At 41.1% G+C, this 20483-nt stretch overlaps 1 protein-coding gene across 9 annotated transcripts in view; it reads left to right on the plus strand.

Annotated features, from left to right (window-relative positions):
- Positions 1 to 20483, plus strand: part of ERC2 (ELKS/RAB6-interacting/CAST family member 2) — a 1001656-nt gene that overhangs the window by 762286 nt on the left and 218887 nt on the right. For all 9 annotated transcript variants that reach the window (XM_060402360.1, XM_060402362.1, XM_060402364.1 and 6 more), the window contains one exon: positions 6876 to 7023. In XM_060402360.1, the coding sequence (XP_060258343.1) occupies positions 6876 to 7023 (148 nt within the window). The remainder of the gene's footprint in view (positions 1 to 6875; positions 7024 to 20483) is intronic.

The following is a 20483-nucleotide window of genomic DNA, read 5'->3' on the forward strand; positions in this document are numbered from 1 at the left end:
GCTAAGCACCATACATAATATAGGTTTTCCCTTGAAATTATCCAAACATTTCTTAATGGAATGCATTTTTTAAGCATCTGCTTTTGTAATTGAATGTGTTCCTAAAGATGGGCCAGCTAACTAAAACAAGAGCCCACAGGAAAAACTGTGTTAATGCTTCTCCCCACAATCTAATTTATAACAGTTCCTAATTGGCCTGCCTCATTTACAACTCCTAAAATTAATTTTCAATCCTCTTTCAGAGCTCAAGTCATCATTAAAAGAACGACAGCAACAGGGAGTGAAATAGAAATGTTTATAAAGCTCCCTTTTAAATTGACTGTGATAAGTGACGTAGGAATGTATTACCGTCTGAGGATTGTAGAACTCTCTTTGTGAAGGTTAGCCATAGGCAACTCTGGAAAGAAGGCATTTATCTTGGCAGGAGATGCCCTTCAGTCCTCTTTTGTTTTATTCCATTGAGGATTTTTTTCAGGGTGGCTAAAACCATTTTTTTGGTGTTTTATTAGCTGTATCTTGACTACCTCCTACAAACTGAATGACAGCTTAGGGTTATTAAATGTATTCTTGGACATATTTTTATCCATTGTTAACCCTGACTAAATGCATGCAGGGGCACAGAATTCCCCTCTCTTTTCCTTCATTGTTGCCCATATTTGTTAAAGAAATTATTCCCCTTGACGTTTGTTTAGGCTGCACTTTGATAAAATGCCGTCTATGGCCCACTTTCTTAGCTTGGCATTCAGCAGACCCTTATAGATTTATTTCTCTTTGCATTATCTTATCTTCCCTTCTAGCATATTTGGGCTTCCTTTTCATATTTTAAGTTACATTTTGGGGCATGGACAGATCACCTTAGTAATTGTATACCAAAGCATTGCAGTGTTCTAAAGATAATTTTGCAAGCCTTTGGCATATACTTAACCCCACTAACTGTCTAAAGACGAGTATATATGTTCCTTTTCATGCTGTCGGTGAATAAGCAAAAAGGACTGAGTGCTGAAAGTGACTTCAGAGAAACTTTCTTCTTGTTGATGGGACAGTGACGTTTTCTGAAGCACTGTAAATCTGGCTTTGAATTTAGAAGGTGGCTCACTTGGTGAGGAAATTAATGAGGGTTTTTCTTTGTATTTCTGATTTGTAGCCATGTGTATATTCTTTATACTTGAGCCTTAAAAAAAATAGATGTAAAGGATATATCAAAACTGCAAATACTTCAATTTTCTCAGCTTTTTTAAGCCCCCCAAAAGGAGGACATTTAAGCTTCCTAGTTTATGTCAGCATCTGGTATTTTCTAAAAACAGTGAAGTATTTATCATTGAGTGCTTTAAGTTAGATATATCAGCACACTGGCCTATGAGAATTATCAAAACTTAGAATCCAATATAGGGCTAACAGATGAAGTTATTCTTTGAAAAAACTTATATTTAGTATCCCTTACCCTCAAAAAAAAACAAAAAAAACCCCAGAAAACCCTGACTTTGAAACTATGATTAATGAAAATCCATAACCATGCAGAGTTAACTCATAATGGTATAATCTATTAGTTAAGATGTATCAGATTTATAAAAAGTTATTCTAAACACATGAAGATTTTTGCTTTTAAAAAACAAATGTAATGGCTTTGTCAGCCTAGAATTAAGAATTTGCTTTGCCTGACATCCCTGTAAGGGTATATCTAGGAAATGGCTAGATATAACCTTAACATATTCAGAACATCTCTCCAAATATCCCAAGTATGAAATGTTCATGTTTTTCTAGTTTTGTGTAATTTAAAAAACCCTTTGCCAATTATTCTTTGATTTAAGTAGACAGGAATTACTGAATATAGATATCAATCAAGATATTTTAGGAAAAAAATATCATTAGTTTAAGGCCAGTCTTTAAATGAGGGTTTCTGAATATGTATAATCATTGTTACATTAATTTTATTCAGAGTTCTATCATTGCATAATACTAGTACTTATAAAAAGATTTTTTAGCCAAGAGCAAACAAAAATAAAACAAACAATACGATAAGGACAAGTTTATGAAGAATAAAATTGTTATTTTGTATGGATATTATTATTGATGAGTAAGTAGTTTTAAATACACTTTTATAAAAATGATTTTAAATTTATTTTGAGGTTTACTAATTAAGGGTTATTAGATTTGAGGCTCTATTTAGTGGCAACATCTGTAGAGATTTGAGGATTAATATGTTTCTTATTGAGAGAAAACTGGGAATTAGAAATTAATTTGCTGGGACTTTTGATATATTATAAGAAGAGCAATACATGAAAAGCCCAAGTTATAGAACTGTAGGAGAAAAGGAGTTTAGAGGGGTCATTCTTTAGGTTGATGATAACTTTTCAGTCAGTTTGGTCGCTCAGTCGTGTCTGACTTTCTGCAACCGCATGGACTGTAGCATCCCAGGCCTCCCTGTCCATCACCAACTCCCAGAGCTTGCTCAAACTCATGTCCGTCAAGTCGGTGATGCCATCCAACATCTCATCCTCTGTCATCCCCTTCTCTTCCTGCCTTCAATCTTTCCCAGCATCAGGGTCTTTTCCAATAAGTCAGTTCTTTGCATCAGATGGCCAAAGTATTGGAACTTCAGCTTCAACATGAGTCCTTCCAATGAATATTCGGGACTGATTTCCTTTAGGATGGACTGGTTGGATCTCCTTGCAGTCCAAAGGACTCTCAAGAGTCTTCTCCAACACCACAGTTCAAAAGCATCAATTCTTCAGCACTCAGCTTTCTTTATGGTCCAGCTCTCACATCCATACATGACTACTGAAAAAACCATAACTTTGACTAGACACACCTTTGTCAGCAAACTAATGTCTCAACTTTTTAATATGCTGTCTAGGTTGGTCATAGCTTTTCTTCCAAGGAGCAAATGTCTTTTGATTTCATGGCTGCAGTCACCATCTGCAGTAATTTTGGAGCCCAAGAAAATAAAGTCTGTCACTGTTCCCGTTGTTTCTCCATCTGTTTGCCATGAAGTGATGGGACCAGATGTCATGATCTTAGTTTTCTGAATGCTGAGTTTTAAGCCAGTTTTTTCACTCTCCTCTTTCGCTTTCATCAAGAGGCTTTTTAGTTCCTCTGCTTTCTGTCATAATGGTGGTGTCATCTGCATATCTGAAGTTATTGATATTTCTCCCGGCAATCTTGATTCCAGCTCGTGCTTCATCCAGCCCAACATTTCGTATGATGTACTCTGCATATAAGTTAAATGAGCAGGTTGACAATATATAGCCTTGATGTACTCCTTTCCCAATTTAGAACCAGTCCATTGTTCTATGTCTAATTCTAACTGTTGCTTCTTGACCTGCAGACAGATTTTCAGGAGGCAGGTCAGGTGGTCTGGTATTCCCAACTCTTGAAGAATTTTCTAGTTTGTTGTGATCGACATAGTCAAAGATTTGGTATAGTCAATAAAGCAGAAGTAGATGTTTTTCTGGAACTCTCTTGCTTTTTCTATACAATTACTAAAGTTATGTCATTCTGAATTTTGACCTAGAAGAGGAAAATGAATTTAAAAAGGTCACGGAACACAGGAATGAAAGGGGACATCGGGAGGCTAGTTAGGAGATTGTTGTAATTGTCCAAGTGGGAGATGATGAGATTGCACCAGATGGGTACATGTGTGAAAATGTGTGTGTACACCTACCTGTGCATAAAGAATGAGAAGGACAGAAAGAACATATGTACCTTGATGGGGAAAATGAGCAAATTTTAGTATGCCAAATACTTGAAGCATGTACCTGCAGTTTATTTTGTGACTGAAGCGCTTCATTTACAATCTTTAAGTGTTTATTCTTATAATATTTTATGGGAGGGAAGTATAACATAGAAAGATATAAGAAAAAGTGAAAAACCAGCCTATCTATTTCACCACCATTAGATAATGCCTGTTAGCATTTTAGTGTTTTCCCTCTCATTTCTTTCTATGAATATGGTTTTTGTTTGGGGGATATTGTGTATACATTTGCATGTCGAGAGCTGTGAAGGGTCTGAAATTTTTCTTATTGACATGCTAACAGGTTTGCCTGCCTCTGTTTCAGGGATGCAGGCGGAGAACCAGAGACTTTGGGGTTAGAGGCATTGGCTTTATGCTCAAGCATCAGTATATATATGTCAAGACCCCGTTCCATTCCCCAAGTTCTTTGGAGGCAAGACAAGAGGGCCAGATGAATAGCTGTATATGTAATGGGTTGCATTGAAGGAGAGCAACCCTGAGTTCAGGGAGCTTGAATCTTTTATAAGACAGGGCAGTAAGATGTCTGTCCTTTGCTCTGCAAAGAAACACTATTATACAAGGCAGTAGTATATTTAGCTTTTGATTGTAAGGGGAACACTGTATATCTCTCAAGGCTATTCACTCTAAACACTCCTTGGAAACCTGTGAGAACAGAAGGTAGCACCTTTGCTCATAAAATATGCAGAAATATGAGGCTCATGGAGTCTCTCAACAAACATACATATTCTCGTGTATCATTACATTTTTAAAATCAGCATTTTAAATGGCTGCATATAGCTATAAAAGGTGACTCTTTGGGATATAGCATAATGTGCTGTCAACTCCCAATTTTCCAAATAATGATCTTTTCAGTTGTTTCCATTTAAATTATATTTAAAAAAATAAAAAGTTTCACTTGTAAATTTCTATTTGGAGCAGAGTGGCAAAAACTATTGCAACCACCTTGGGTGTGTTGTAGCTAAATTGGAGTAGATAGCAGTTGAGCTCTCCCTGATTGGAAGTCTATGCAGCCTCTTCATCCTGGCCTTATATAAAATATGCAGTGGCTGTGAATGGCCAACATTTCTGTTGTCTCAAGATGTTATCCAGAAAGAGACAGGCTCTGTGAAGTTGACTATTAATGCTGTTATTTGTAGTCTAGCCTACATTGGTTTTCTTCTGGAAAGTGGAGATATTTCCCAACATTTCTGCTGCTCACATATCTGATTGGGCCTCAGACAGAAGCTCCTACTGCCTGGCATGAGCAGGGCCCAGAAAAGTCCATACAAATCCCTGTAGTGAAAAGAAGAAGAAGTCTGAGATCCAAATAATGACCATCTTGTCCAAACATCTGGAGAGGGCCTGGTCTGGTGATGGGAATTAAAGAAAGGCAAAACAGGACCATGACCAGGTTTCCGTCCTGGGGCTTATGTGGAAAAAAGTACTCAGTATGGAGGCTTTCCTAGGGCTATAGGGTCTTCTAAATTATCTAGACTATTGCTGAAGTGACACAAATGGTTGAGACGAGGCCTCCTCAGAGGAAAGGAGGACTAAATGAAACATACCAGGAGGGCCATTTCCTAGTCAGTAATAGTCTCAGAAAATTCTAGGTTAAAATTTGTGGCAGATGTTGACAGAAAATTGGACTACAAAATGGGAGGAAGCAACTGTAATACTTTTCTAAGTGAGCAGTGATCAGCAATTAATCAGCAGTCAAAGCACTGGCATTTTTTTAAGTGAGAGAGTTTTCCAGTGGTGTCTTAAAAGTTTTTAGGAAGTATAAACTGAACTTATTTATTTATTGAACAAACATTTTTGACTCCTGCTTTATGCTCTTCTAGAAGCTGGAGAATTGGTGGTTCACAAGGCAATGGGGTTCCAATTCATGGAGTGTCAATTCTGGAAAACAAACAATAGTAAATAGCTTAAGATTGTTTCAAGCAGTGAACAGTTCTATGAAAACAAAAACCAGTGTAACGTGACAGACCAGTGGCTTGGGCACAAGGTGGAAGCTGAGAAGTCACCTCAAGGGAGAGTGGCTGGAGAGGGCTTTTTTGAGCTGAAACATGAAAGGTGCTGTTTGTGGCAAAGGTATTCCAGGCAGAGGGAATGGCAGAGGCAAAGCTCAAGAGGTGAGAACAAGTGCAGTATTTTCAGGGACTGGAAGGAGATCAGGAACAGAATGTGCAGGAGGCTAGTGACTGAGGAGGGAAAGAAAGAACAAGATGACCTCAGAGAGATGCTCAGGGTCAGCTGGCGTAACGAGTTGCAGGCATCAGTAAAGGATCTGAATCTGAAGTTTAGTGGGTGATGGGATGGACTTTTCACTCAACAGAATGGTGGAATCTGGATTTATACTGTTTTACAGATTACTTTGGTCTCTGTACCAGTGTGGCAAGTGGTTAAGCTACACAAGTAGTTGCTGGCGGGTGGGATAAGTTTGTAACAGTAAGTTAATTGAGATAGGGGATGTATTTTGATGTAAAACCTACTAAAATTGTTGATGGATTGGCTCTGAGTGAACAGGAAGAAAGGGAGTCAAGGATAACTTCTAATTGAGAGACTTGGGCTACTTAGTCGTTAATGTTAAAATTACTGAGGTAAGGAAGACTGAGAAATGAGTGGTTCTTGGTAGAATGGCGGGGGAGCGTTACTAATTTCATTGGAAATTGAAAGGAGACCCTAGTAAATATCTCTGTATACCTTTTTCAAAAGAAATTCTTGCATGATACAAATAATACTTGATATTGAATTTGCTGCCCAACTTTATTGACTTGTCTTAGGGTATCTAGAACCTTACCTGGCAAATGGATGGATGGATAGATGGAAGGATTCAACAGTTGAATTACTGGATGGATAAATGGGTAGATGTCTTAGGAATGTGCAGACTGACTCCCTCCATTTCTTGTATTCAGCTGTGTCTGTGAAGCCATCAAAAGCTGTGTCTCAGAGGGCACAGTGAGTGGGTCTCAGGGATTCTGATACAAGCTACTTTGTCCATTCCTCTGAGAACCAAGGAAGCAGTCGTTTTTAATCACTATCCAAAATTCCTCCCCTTGAGACAACACGTCATGGCTCGCTTCAACTATAAATGCTGATTTTTTTCACTTTATAAAAATCATCACAATATCTTTATTTTCACCAGACAGGAAGCACTTCTTGCGGCAATCAGTGAAAAGGATGCGAACATTGCCTTGCTGGAACTGTCTGCCTCCAAAAAGAAAAAGACACAAGAAGAAGTCATGGCCCTCAAGCGGGAAAAAGATCGACTAGTGCATCAGTTAAAGCAGCAGGTGGGGCCTTTTGCATGACTGGTGTGTTTTGCTGGGTTGTGGGTTTGGAGTGCTTTCTCTGGGTTTAGTTACTCTTTGTTTTGCCGTGTCCATCCTGCATGCTCAAGCAGGTGAAACCAGGTAGGAGAAAAATAGTCCACGTTGTCGCTGGAACATTTTCTTGCTTTCCTGTCTTTGTGCATGTGCCTGGGCTTGTGTGGTTCTCAGCCAGCGCTGTTTTCCTTTCTTTTGTATTCACATCTTCTCCCCAGAAATACCTCTCAGCTCTTTTCCTTCCGGTGGACTTTGTATGACTTCTGACTAAATCCTAGAAAGTACTAATTAAATTCTGGGCACTTTCTTTCCCATAGAACTTGTTACCTTCTGTCTTGCTCACTTTCTGGGCCCAGTAATGACTCCCATTATCTAGTTCTTTCGATTTCTTTGCTCCATACTTCCAACTTTGATTCTTCAATGATTTCTACCCAAACTTTCTGGCCAAGAACCATCTCCCAGCCTCTAGGCTTGGAGATAGCCAGGCTATGCTTGGAGACCCCTGTAGCCATTATTTAGTCAAATACTTTTTTAAGCATTCATTTGCCACATTTTCCTATGTTTCCCTCATCTAGGCCACTGTGTGTCTTTTGTGCGGCTTCCTGGAAGTGGCTTAAATGGAAATATTTATACCTAAAGCATATTGCAAAATCATCTCTGAAATCTTCAGACACGGTTTCTCCTCCAGGTATATATAACCTGAGCGCTTTTGGAATCAATGGTTACAAACAGTCAGTTAGATTGCAGCTTCATTATGAAACCCATTCAACAGAGAATGGTTCAGTGGCCTGTGGTCTCATGATGTGGCTATCATAGCTTAGCTGGGGCCACCCGTGGCTCTGAAGTTCTCCGAATGCCTGAAAAGATAAGCTCCTTCCTGTCACAATTGGGCCAACCCTTTCCCTCCCCAGGAAGGAAAAGGCATCCTTTGGCCATGAACCAGAGTCTCATTTTCATGGGGCTGCCTTACTAAGAGAGCAAGTAAACAAACACCGCCACGCCTGGGTGCCCTCCCCTGCAGAGGGAAGGTGCCGGTCACGGTGGGTGTTGGGGTCATTCCACGGAGCGGCGCGCCTCGCTAGTGCTGATCCAGGAGTTGGGGCCACTTCCATCGGCCACTTCGCCTGGGGCTGTGCACCTTCTGTTCTAGTCTCCCACCCACTGGGCCGCGGAAAGTCAAGTTGAGGCTCCTTTGCTTCCTCCTAGTTCCTTCCCTGCGCACCCTGCATCCTCCCCTCCTTCACATAACCATTGTAGCTTTCTCCCACAGGTTTGTAGACCTAAGAAACAGGCCCTGACTTCGAACATACCATGCAGTTGTGATGCTAGCTACAGCCCAGATATTACGGCCAAGTACCATGGGTCCAGCTATGATGCGTACATGATCCAAAGGTCTCAGGTCAGTCAGCTGCTGAGGAGACACTCGCCCCCACCATCGGGGTTGAGGGTGCATAAGAGCTACATCACATCTTGACCTTCAGCTCTTCTGATAATTTCTAGCATGCACTGGCCATAGAGTCTAGAACCATAGATGAGAGCACTATATCTTGGTTTATAATGAAATTGCATTTATTATGTATTTGCCAGTGGTTCTAGTATTGATGGTCACCTTACAGGTCCAGGTCTTCTGAAATAGGCTGCACTGCTGTAAAGACAAGATTGGCAGAGGGCTTACCACCAAGCTCCTTGAGTTACATCTGTCTTTTTATCTCTTAGATACTTTCCTCCCCAAATCTCTCTATACTCTTCCCAGTAAAGAACTTTTTTAAGGCTGTTTTTTGTTTGTTTTTTTTTTTTTCTTTCTCAGCATCATGAAAATGCACTCCTGGATTCCAGGAAGGATTGAGTGTAGCCCTTCAATCTGCTCCTGGGAAACTGTACAAAGCCTGCATTATTCACGACAGGCTTGGTTTTGGGTATCATGGGGCACATTTGGGAAACCCCAGCCATGCACAGTTAGGCTCCTGCCTGGGCTAAGAGCAGGGTCTGAAGAACTGTTGTGGAAAAAGAAGCAGCAAAGGAGGAGGATGGGCTTCTTTCCCTGACTTAGATTTGAAATTCTTCCCAAGAAATTCTTCTGTGACACTCCTGGCCACAGAGCAAGAAAAAAATGTCAATTTATGTATCCTTGTTACAGATGATAATTAGTCTGAAAATAATAGTAATTGGCTTATAAAAGCATGCCATTTTTATTGAGAGTTTACTTTGTGCCAGGAAGGGAATCCAGTGTCCCTGGGGGACTTACTCTGTCCCACGGTCCTCACAGCAGCCCTGTGATGTGTCAAGATTACCTGCTCTTTCTGGGGTCCATAACTGAGACTCAGAGTACAGAATAACCAGCCTAGCCCGTCTGAGTCCACATATACCCCACCATGTTTAGGAGGGAATTCAGAGTTGCAAGCAGATGGATATTCCAGAAATTCTGAGGTCCTTTTATCTTTGTATACCTAAAGTAGATGCCAGAAACCCATTTGAGAATGGTCTCCAGCCAGCCATTCATAAAGAATAGTTCTGCCTAGAGCTCTTAGGCTTAGGATGTTTGATCACATAATGACTGCTAGTACTTTTAAACTCCCATCATGTGCCAGGTGTGAGTCAAAGGGCTTTATATACGTTAACTCATCAACTCCCACCAAAGAGGAAGAGCTGATGCTCTTACAGAGAAGGAGCCAGAGGTCCAGAGAGGTTGGATGTGCTGCTCAGACTTCATAGCTGGACACACCATGAAGCTTGAACAGACATTTTTGCCACACAGCTTTAAGTGGATTTTGCATTTGGCATCTGGAATTTCACTGCGTAGGTTAAATTTTTATTCCAGCACTTGTTAGTTGAGTGATCATGAGCAAAATACTGAACCTCCCTGAGCTTCAGTTTCCTCATCTGTAAATTGGGCTAATATATGATTCAGAGGTTTGTTTGTGAGGTATAATGTATATAAAGTGATTTGCACATGCCTGGTAGACAAATGTTCCAAACATGTGTGAGCTCCCATTACTACCACTGCTCCTGCTAATAGATTTTATCACTACCAACCCTCAGAGATACTTTAATTTCATCTTTGTTGTTTTTCACATACCTTGGAGTCACAGCTCATTGAGAATATACTGTTGAACCATGGGAGATAGAGCAGACAACTGTTGGCACTAAAGCCTTCCTGGTCTCCATGCCCCTAAAACCCAAGCACTTGGGAAGGGGTGAGCAGATGTGTTAGGAGTTGTAGACCCCAGTTCCCAACCTGCACTGAACAGGCCCACAGCAGTTATTAAATTGGTTTGGTTTGTGTATGCATCCCTCATAGATAACAGTCAGAGAGGACATCCCAGGGAAAGTGAGTTCCAGATCTCACTTGTCATCACCCACATAACTGACCCGAGATTCCCAGGCCAGTGGGAGGGAAAAATCATGGGTCTGGGGATTTTGAGGCAGGTGGGCACATGAGAGACATTACCCTATTCAGGCTGCCTTTTGAGCTCATCCCATGCAGGACTCTGCCCATAGCAGTCTCAATGACTGAACATGAGTAGCTCATTCAGCAATCCCCTAACTATTGCACTTTGCCAAGCACATAGTGGGCACCGAATAAATGTTGTTTTGTGTGAATAATTGCATGATTTCCACAAGCCAGGTCTACACCAAGTGTTTTCTGTACACATAGTTTACAAACATTATCTCACTTTTTCCTCAGGAGCAACCAACTACCCAATGCATTGCATACTCACGTCCATTGAGTTGGTGATGCCATCCAACCATCTCGTCCTCTGTTGTCCCCTTCTCCTCCTGCCTTCAATCTTTCCCAGCATCAGGGTCTTCTCCAAGGAGTCAGTTCTTCACATCAGGTGGCCAAATTACTGAAGTTTCAGCTTCAGCATCAGTCCTTCCACTGAATATTCTAAAGGTACATCCCACAATATGCTCATCACACTCTAGCTCTCACTGCTGAAAATTCTTCCTTGGCTTCCTTTGTTGGTAGGATAAAGACAAATTCAAACTAACATGCTATCTGCCTTGTACATGCAATTCCCTCTGCCTGGAACACATTTTCTTCTTTTCCTCACCTAGTTAACACCTACTGGTCCAATTCAGTCTCAATCCAACAGCACCTTTTCAGGCAGGCCTTATGGGACTTTCTCAGTTGGGTCAAATCCCCAATTTGGCACTCTTGTAGCACATGTACATCATTTAATTGCACCAGAACAAATGCAGTTTTTGCATTTGTTTTGGTGATTACTTGGACAGAAACTATCTGTCCTGCTCGTTAATGAACTCCATGAGGACTGTGAATGTGACCTCAGGACTTTTTTTTTTTTTTTTTTCTGACCATTTACAGCTGCTAACATTTGCTGGTTGGCATTCAGCGAATGTTTGTTGACTGTATAAATGACTAAATGAGTGAATTGCCAGAGCAGCTTATTAAAAGAAGAGATTTCCTTGATCAATCATGACTTTAGACAAAATTGAGCCTCATAATTCTGCCTGTAGTATTCCAGGAAGCCACTATCGGAGTTGGTAAAAAGACATGGAGACCTTTTTGCTGAAAGATGACCACAGAATTGGTGCTGTGTTCTTTCTTGCCATGTTGCAAGACACTTTGCAGAGATGATTTTTACCACACTTGAATTTTTGCAAGACCGTCTATTTTGAACCCTTAGGGTCCCTTCCAGTTTTGGAGATTTTTTTTTTTAATTAAATGCACTGAGTTTTTAGATATGGCAGAGATGACTTGCCGTTATGAAAGGAGTCCCTCCTTTTCTTTCTGGAAAATGTCTGAGCTTCTTGTAAACTAATTTGCCCAGGAATACCTAAACTCCCATTAAACACCTTTCAGAAGAGCCAGAGAAGGTGACATGAAATGAGTTCAGAAATTCCAGCTATGTTTAACCACAGAAGAATCTTTATGACTCTCTGGGTTTTGACCCTTGAGTTGATTCTAGGCTGGACACCTTTATATAGGTGAGAGCAGTACAAATTAACTATCTGTAACTTGTTGCTTACAGAGAGATATAAGGGATTAATCATAGTTTGGTAGTAGACATATAGGTATATCTGACTTTTATATTCTTCCCAATTCCATTTCTTTGCAAGTACACACTTCTGACACTGACTCCACCTCTCTTAAAAAAAAAAATCTGCCTTCCAGATTTTTGCCATTTGAGGAGAGGGATTCAACTAGGAACTCATTAAGGTTTTTTATTTTTATTTTGTATTTTTGTTCTTCCTCTAAGGATGCTAGTTCTAAAAATATTGTTAAAATTTACCATCTTTCCTTCCTTTGTGTCTTGGATCCAATCCCCCCAACTCTTTTCCTCCATCCTTGAAGAAAGGACTAACATCAAAATAATTAATTCTGAAATCACTGGATTTTCTTGCTGCTAAAGGGTTTTTGAAGAAAGCTTAAAACTAAGTCTTACTCCCTAAGCCTTATTCCCAAATGTTCCCTTGTGTGCTGAAATAGTGAAATGCACATCCTTGATGAAAATGCCTTTTTAAAAATGAGGGCCAGATACTATTGTTCAGTTAAAATTAGAACCAGCTTATTTCTCAGAGCCAGTTAGAATACTTTTGTGATCCGAGATAAATTGTGCTTGGTTTTCTTTTCCTCTTCCTACTAGTTCTGGGTGTTGCTTTTGGTTACCAGGAAACACACTGGTCAGTTGGGAGCAGGAAGGTATTAAGACCAGGAGACCAGTCCACTGATTCTCTATGTTGCTCTCCAGAGCTTGCAGAGACAAGACGTCCTATATCCAGGTTAACATTCTGGACACTGTGCAGAGCTACACAATATAATTGATTTGCGTAGGGCCTACCTCTCCTCTGTAGTGTCCGGACCATCACAGGATTGTCTCCAAGAATTAGCCAGACAATTAGCCACACCAAGAGTGGGAGAAGGCAGATGCTGCCACAGAAAGTGTTCAGGAAAGCTGGTTCTAAGGATGAGATTCCAGCCAAAATTGGATCTCGCCACAGGTAGAAGTGTCCTGTCAAGAAAAACAAGAAGCACCGGAATGGAATGGTTCACCAGGCATTTCTTTCTCTCTTTGCTGGGGGCCTCATGTGGTTGTGCTTCCCATTTACACTTCCATTACATGCTATGCAGATGACTTTTAATTACGCTTTATGGTTTGGGAGGTGAGCGCAATTGAACAGTGGTGAAGGAACTCCATGCAGTGGGGTTCCCATAGCCTCATGTTGTGGTTGGACAAGTGCCAGAAAGCTTGATGTGATCCCAACATTGTAATGCATCACAGACTTGCCCGAGATCAAATTGCTGAAATGCAAATGCATTGGTTTTTACTGTAGACTCACTTTGGGTTAAGCTGTTCATGTCCCACTGGTAGAATCTAGCCACATCTCTATTTATCATTGACTTCAGTGCCAAGTGTCTTTACAGTTTTTTCTGGAGAACCTCTTTTTTAAAAAAAGAAAGAAATACTCATTGTCTCCTCAGCAGGCCAAGGGCAGGGCATTCTCACAGAGGTAAAACTTGAAGTTCTTGGTATTACTGGAAACACTTTACTGTTAGTGTCCCAGTGATTGGTCAGGACACTGATCTGCTTTCTTAGCCTGGAGACGTTTTTTACTCTAGGCACCTGGTGCCTCAGTCTCAATAGGCGGGAAATGCATTTGGTTTGCTGGTTGCATCACAAATTAGCACTCATAGATGTGGAGGCTAAGTGTTTTCTCTGTGATTCCATACGTTTCTCTAATCTTTGTTAGAAATGCACCTTCCAAAACCATCAGGCTGACTCTGGTGGACCACTTTCTCAGTCTCACACTTGAAGAAAGCCATGTTTTAAAAACCATTTTCGTACTCTTCCCTAAATATTCGTGGAGGCACTGTGTGGAGCGCTACTGGGCTGTAGAAGGAGATGTTGATATTGACTTTGTCCTTGAGCCTTGGGTTTTATCATCATGAAGGAGATCATCCCTGGGATTTCTTTGGAGGGAATGATGCTGAAGCTGAAACTCCAGTACTTTGGCCACCTCATGCGAAGAGTTGACTCATTGGAAAAGACTCTGATGCTGGGAGGGATTGGGGGCAGGAGGAGAAGGGGACCACAGAGGATGAGATGGCTGGATGGCATCACTGACTTGATGGACATGAGTTTGAGTGAACTCCGGGAGTTGGTGATGGACAGGGAGGCCTGGTGTGCTGCGATTCATGGGGTCACAAAGAGACACGACTGAGCGACTGAACTGAACCACCTATAAGGCAGATATTAGCTCCTAAGACAAATGACAGAGCACATTGTTGTTTTTTTTTGTTGTTGTTGTTGTTTTTCGGTGCAGAAGCATTACCAGTGTTTGAAAATCTTTGCTTGCTTGAGGGAGCAGGAAATGACTTCACCCAGAAGTAGGAGTTCCTGTGAATTTTGTGATTGGCAATTCATAGCCTAGCTTTTGTGACAAATGCCTATCCACCAATGATACTTTATGTTTTCAAGTATCCAAATATCAAGTATCCAAGTATCTAGTCTTAGAAAAGCTTATTCTTTGCTTTTAGAATATACCTTTTAAGTAGAAAAACTTGAAAAGACCAACTTCACCCCTTCACTCCCCCACTTTTAGAAATACAGAAAGAGAGAGAAGGGTCTGACTTGTAAGTTTTAGCGTGATCTGCCAGCTTTCTTTCAGTAATTTGAAGCACTGCTGTAGTATCTAGCTATTGGCAGGGTACATCAGAATAACAGGCTTAGCTGAAGGTGACCAAAACAGAGAATAGCATACAAATGCCAAGAAGATCTCTCACGTGCTTTTTCTGTTTTTTTTTTTTATTCAAATTTCACATCTGTGCTCTATTTTTAAACATTTATTCTTTAAGTGATAACGCATGTTTTACCAAGCCTCTTATTGGATTAGACATGTTTGAAATCCCCTCAACTTTAACCTGTTCATTACTGCCTTCAAGAACATTCAGAGTTCCCACCAAAGCAGAGAGTACATATGGGGAAATTTTCCAAGATGTCAGCCACTGGGGAGCCATTGTGTTTTGGGGAGGGAGGGGTCCAGTGGTTGTGCTGTGTAGATTTGGGAGTGTCTTAGGCTGACATTGCTTTAGGAGAAATCTAGCGTGTGTGTAATGTGTGCAGCATTTTTCTTCATTGTGATAGTTTTTTGTTGTTGTTGTTCACATTTTAAAGTAGGAGGAGCTAACAGTTTTTGAGCTCTTACTGTATACCTGAAACTAGGCTGCTGCTGCTGCTGCTGCTGTTAAGTTGCTTCAGTCGTGTCCGACTCTGTGCGACCCCAGAGACGGCAGCCCACCAGGCTCCCCTGTCCCTGGGATTCTCCAGGCAAGAACACTGGAGTGGGTTGCCATTTCCTTCTCCAAGGCGTGAAAGTGAAGTCGCTCAGCCGTGTCTGACTCTTCGCGACCCCATGGACTGCAGCCTACCAGGCTCCTCCATCCATGGGATTTTCCAGGCAAGAGTACTGGAGTGGGGTGCCATTGCCTTCTCCGAAACTAGGGTAGGAATTCTAAATATAGTATCTCATTTAATTCACACAACAACTCTGAAAACCAGGTGTTATAAATTCCATTTTGGAGATGAGGAAACTATGGTCTAGGAACTGGACAAAGATGCCATAGTTTGTGAGGGGTCTCAGTGACCCCTCCATGGTCTTCCCAGCAGATGTCCCCAACTTGATGCGATACCTCTTCAGTCATAGCCCCCCTGACCTGGGGCTGAAAAGGAGCATAAAATACAGGCTTTATTCTCTGACCCTGAGCACTACTCCCAGCACCTCCCGCTGCCCCAGCCAGCTCCCGCCTTGACCCTGGGGTCACATGTGCAGGCTGGGGAGAGGGACTTATCTCATCCTGCATCATCAGGCTTACCCGCTGCCAAGGGAGAGGGGGCTGTGGGCTTGATCACGTGTGTTGCAGTTTCTGCTTTCCCACATGAATTGTTGACATTTGCCTCTTGGAGCCTTTGTGTTTCATTCTCAAGATTTCTGCTTGAAAGCCTTTTTCTCCTTTAGTTTTCTGGTTTCTTCTTTATCATTTAACATATAAAAACAGGCTTCTCCTGATCCCTTTCTGTCTCTCCCTTCTTTCCTTCCTCTCATCATATAATTAAAAGTCCTTTCAGGTTGTCTTCACCTTATCATCTCACATGAATTGAAAAAAGATCCGACTTCCTGCCCTTGTGTCTTCCTGATGCTGAATTTCAAAATGAAAGAAAAGTCCTTCCCCTGGCCCCTTTTATCTTCATACTACCCCTTGAATAACTGTTTAAATTAGACTGATTTTGTCATTGATCAGCATTGTTGCATGGACTGAGTTTACCGTTTCCTGACTTCAGAATTTTTTTTTTTTTTGCTTTTTCAAGTGATAATTTAATAGGAAAAGGATTTTCACTTTCTTCTCTCCTGGTTACGGAAAGACAATTGTTAAACTCAGAATTTAAAATTTCCAGTAGTTTCTCTTTACTCTTACTTAATTCCATATTCTTTTGGGGAAATGTCACTTTCTTTTCTTTTATTCTCTGCAACATGCAGAGTAAAAGTTCCAGAATCCCTCATATTTACTATTTTTTTAATGTAGCACTATATTATTAATGAGAAATCATAAGGATTTAATTTTGTAACTATTCCTATAATGTAAATGATACTTTTCAAAGTTGAAAGCACATAAATAAATGTTTTATTGTAAAGATAATATATGCTCACTGTAGAAACTTAGAAAAATGTAAATAAAAAACTAAGATCACCCATAATCCCGCCACTCAGAAATAACTGTCATTAAGATTTATAGTTTCCTACATTCCATTGTCTACATGCATATTTGAGCAAAGACATGACATACTACATAATAGAGGTTTTTTAGCTTTCACTTTCCACTTTCATGCATTGGAGAAGGAAATGGCAACCCACCCCAGTGTTCTTGCCAGGAGAATCCCAGAGATGGGGGAGCCTGGTGGGCTGCCATCTATGGGGTTGCACAGAGTCAGACACGACTGAAATGACTTAGCAGCAGCAGCCTTATAAATGTTTAATGTTGTGTGCATTTTCCCATGTCCTCAAAAGCCTTCAAACATATATCTTGGTTCTATGATTTCCATCATTGCCATAATTAATTTTATCATTCTCCTATTGTTAGGGTCTCAATCATTTCTAGTTTTTCACTATTAAAATCACACTTGGTGAACATTTCAATCCATGAATCTTTTTTTTCATGCTATTTTCTTTAAGATTAATGCCCCAAAGTTGAAATACTGAAGTCATGGGTATTCTAAAGATTTTAAAAAATTAAACAATAGCTCTCATCAGCAAAGCAGTTGACATTTAAATTTTTTTACGTAAGTGTCAACTGTTTACATTTGTCTCTAACATGCCAGTCATAGATTTGGGAAAGAATATTCTAGTACACTATTCCAGTACAACTGATAGATAAACTTAGGGAGCAAGAGGCAGAGGAAGACTTATGACTTTAGGGGAATAGTTATGAGGGGGAAAAATGGGCAGTTCATTCAACAACTCTTTATTGAGCATCAGCTATATGCCAGATACTGTTCAGGGCACTGAGGATACCATAGGGAACAACACAAAAATCCCTGCCCTGGGGGAAGCTTGTATTCTAGTGGAGAGCACAGATAAGAAACAAAATAAAGACATTGAATCTCTATCATGTTAAATGGCAACCGATGCTATGAAGAGAAATGAAGATGATGTTCTCATGTTCTGTGAGGTGTCTGCGGGTGCTTTTGAATAGGACATCCCCAGGATGCCTCCTTGAGAAGGGGACAGGTGGGCAAGGACTTGCTGGAAGGTGGAGCACTGCCAGGGAGGGAGTGGTCAGTAGGGACCAAGTGAGCCTGGAGAGTTGGAACCTGTTCTTCTCAAGTCAGATCCCAAGTGCAGTTGCGGAGCTGACAAGGTGGGGGAGCCAGAACCCCACAACACCAGTGTTTAGATGAGATTAATTTTTTTAAAATGAGCACACAACCACCACAATCCTATTCCCTTACCTCTACCCTGAGGTGGCCATTGGGAAATGCCCATTGGACGCAGCCAGCAAATCTTTATTGAGATGATCTTTGCAACAGTTTGAGAATGAAATCTTGCAAGGAAGTTACAGGTTCAGATTGGACAGAGAGGTGATCCATTTCAGAAAACAATGATGACTGACTGGTCAACAGTGATGTCTTAGAAAGTCTCAGTCCAGAGTGGTTCTTACGCCACAGAAACATCTGATTAACTGATCATCTCGAAGCTGGTTTATTTTCTTTCTCTCATGGCCCAGCACACCTGGAATTATAAACCCAGCTCAGAAGCCACCCAGAAACCCTACTACTTTGGGCTGCCTTGGGTGTGCCAAAGCCTTTTTGGCTGCTAGGGTATGAAGCAGGCGTGTGGATCCCAAGGCAGGCAGGCAGAGTTTCTGTTGTCAGTCTTCTTGGGTGTGGGGCCCCAGTATTCTCTAAGATGTCTGACTCTAGCAGCTGTCTAGAAAATATGATGTTGAATTTTTAATCTGTAAACAAAATAAGGGAACCCACCTTACCAGGAAAGCCCTGGCAGGTGATAGAAGGTGATCCTTCTGAGAATGAACCTGAGGGTCAGAGTTCCAGCTCCGCTCTGACCCACAACACACTAGGAAACCTTAGGCAGCTCCTTTTGTTTCTCTCTCACAGGCTCAGCTTCCCCATCTGTGAGGTGAAGGGATTAAACTAACAGACGTCTTAGTTCTTTGCAGTTTTGAAAGTCAGAAACTATTCCAGTGCATTCCTACATAGAGTACACTGAGTACTTGATCTACACCAATGGCTTTGAAGATGCCCAAGCAAGTCACAATATTACTTTGATGGAGCTTGCAGTTGAATAGAGGAAATATACTGTTCAGTAAGATATTAATACAGCTATTATTTCTTGAAGAAATGATATTCTACGTACAACATTATACTTTGGTGTTTCATTACAGTCCTCACAAAAGCTCAAGGAGGTAATACCATCATGATCCTTGCTATGCAAATGGGGAAACCAAGTCAGAGTTAGTGAGCAAATCTGCCTTTAGGGTAACACTTTGAACCCCTTTGTTTTCCACTGTCATGCAGTTGCCATATTTCCCACCAGGGAATATTTAAGAATTCAAGGTTTCAAGGATGATAGAGAAGAAGGAAGGCTCTGAATTTTGCTCATTTGACTTGCGTGATCCTGAGTCATCTTCATTACTAGTTGTATGATGGTGAGGAAGTCAACTTACTTTCCTGTGAAATGGGTATGTACTTTGCTGTCTAATTCACAGAGAAGCCTTATCACAAAGCATTTTCTCTGGGGTATGGTCTTTAAAAACCTTGAGGGCTGTACAAATGTGCAAGATGTTGATCTCAGTTCTGAGGTGCAAAGACAGGGCTATGTTTTTCTTCCCCACAGGGTAGCACTGTGCTCTGAGGAATGATGGTCCCAAACAGTCTCTGGTGACAATCCATTTGACTTATTCCCTTGACCAAAGAAGAAAGAACTTGAGTGACAATGCTCATAAATAGGCCCCTGTCTTCTGCTTTTCTGGGAGCCAGACCGTGATTTATCCTTGCAGGAAAATAAATAGTGCAGAAGGTGCAAACACTGCCTTGAAAGAACCCAGTTCAGTGTGGGTTCAGACATCTTCCTTCCAGGAAAACTTATCCAGACCTCCCAGCCCTGGTCTTGCTTGTCCAGGCTCCAGGGAGGTCTGCTGGGGCCAGGGTCTTCTGAGGCATCTTGAGATGTGGTCAGGCTTCCAGGGAGAGCCTCTGTATTCCTGAGCTTTCTAGTGATGCAATCCTTGGTGAGGCATAGAAACAAAAAGCTGATATTTTGGACTGGTAAGAGCCATCTCTGGGGGATTATATTTTATGAACCAAAGACAACAGTGTTACTGATTTATCTTAATAGCAGATACTATGAGCAAATGTCCCAGTTGCCTCTTTGTGCTTTTGGCAAGTATGGATGAGAAATGGAATGGAGCAGACCCAGGCAGAGCTGGCTAGCCCAAAGTGCAGAAGTCTTAATCTTCCTCCCTCCAAATATGTAACTTAGAAATGTTTCCAAAGTTTTTCAAGTTGCAGGTGGTCACCCAGCTCTGACAAGAGGCATGGCGGGTTCCATCACCAAGTTTTCTGCTTCCAAAACAATTATCTTGGGCTTGAAGGGAAAAAGATGCCTGAATCTTCCCTAGGTAGTTAGTTCTTTAAGCTCAGTTACCATATTCTGGTTCTAAAGATACTATTTATATATAAAGAAACCTTCTTTTATCAAATGATGAGCCCTCCTGCTTGTTATAAGCATGATTTGGATTCTCGGAGGACACTGCAGGACTAGTCTGCATATCCTCCTCTATCAGGGCTGGAACGAGACCATGCTGAACCCAGCGCCTTAGAAGTTGAAGTATAAATTATGTCAAAGGCATGTTCATTGTTGTAACATTTACTAATCCTTATTAGATATGG

Source organism: Ovis aries, chromosome 19 (assembly GCF_016772045.2).
Source record: "Ovis aries strain OAR_USU_Benz2616 breed Rambouillet chromosome 19, ARS-UI_Ramb_v3.0, whole genome shotgun sequence".
NCBI lineage: Eukaryota > Metazoa > Chordata > Mammalia > Artiodactyla > Bovidae > Ovis > Ovis aries.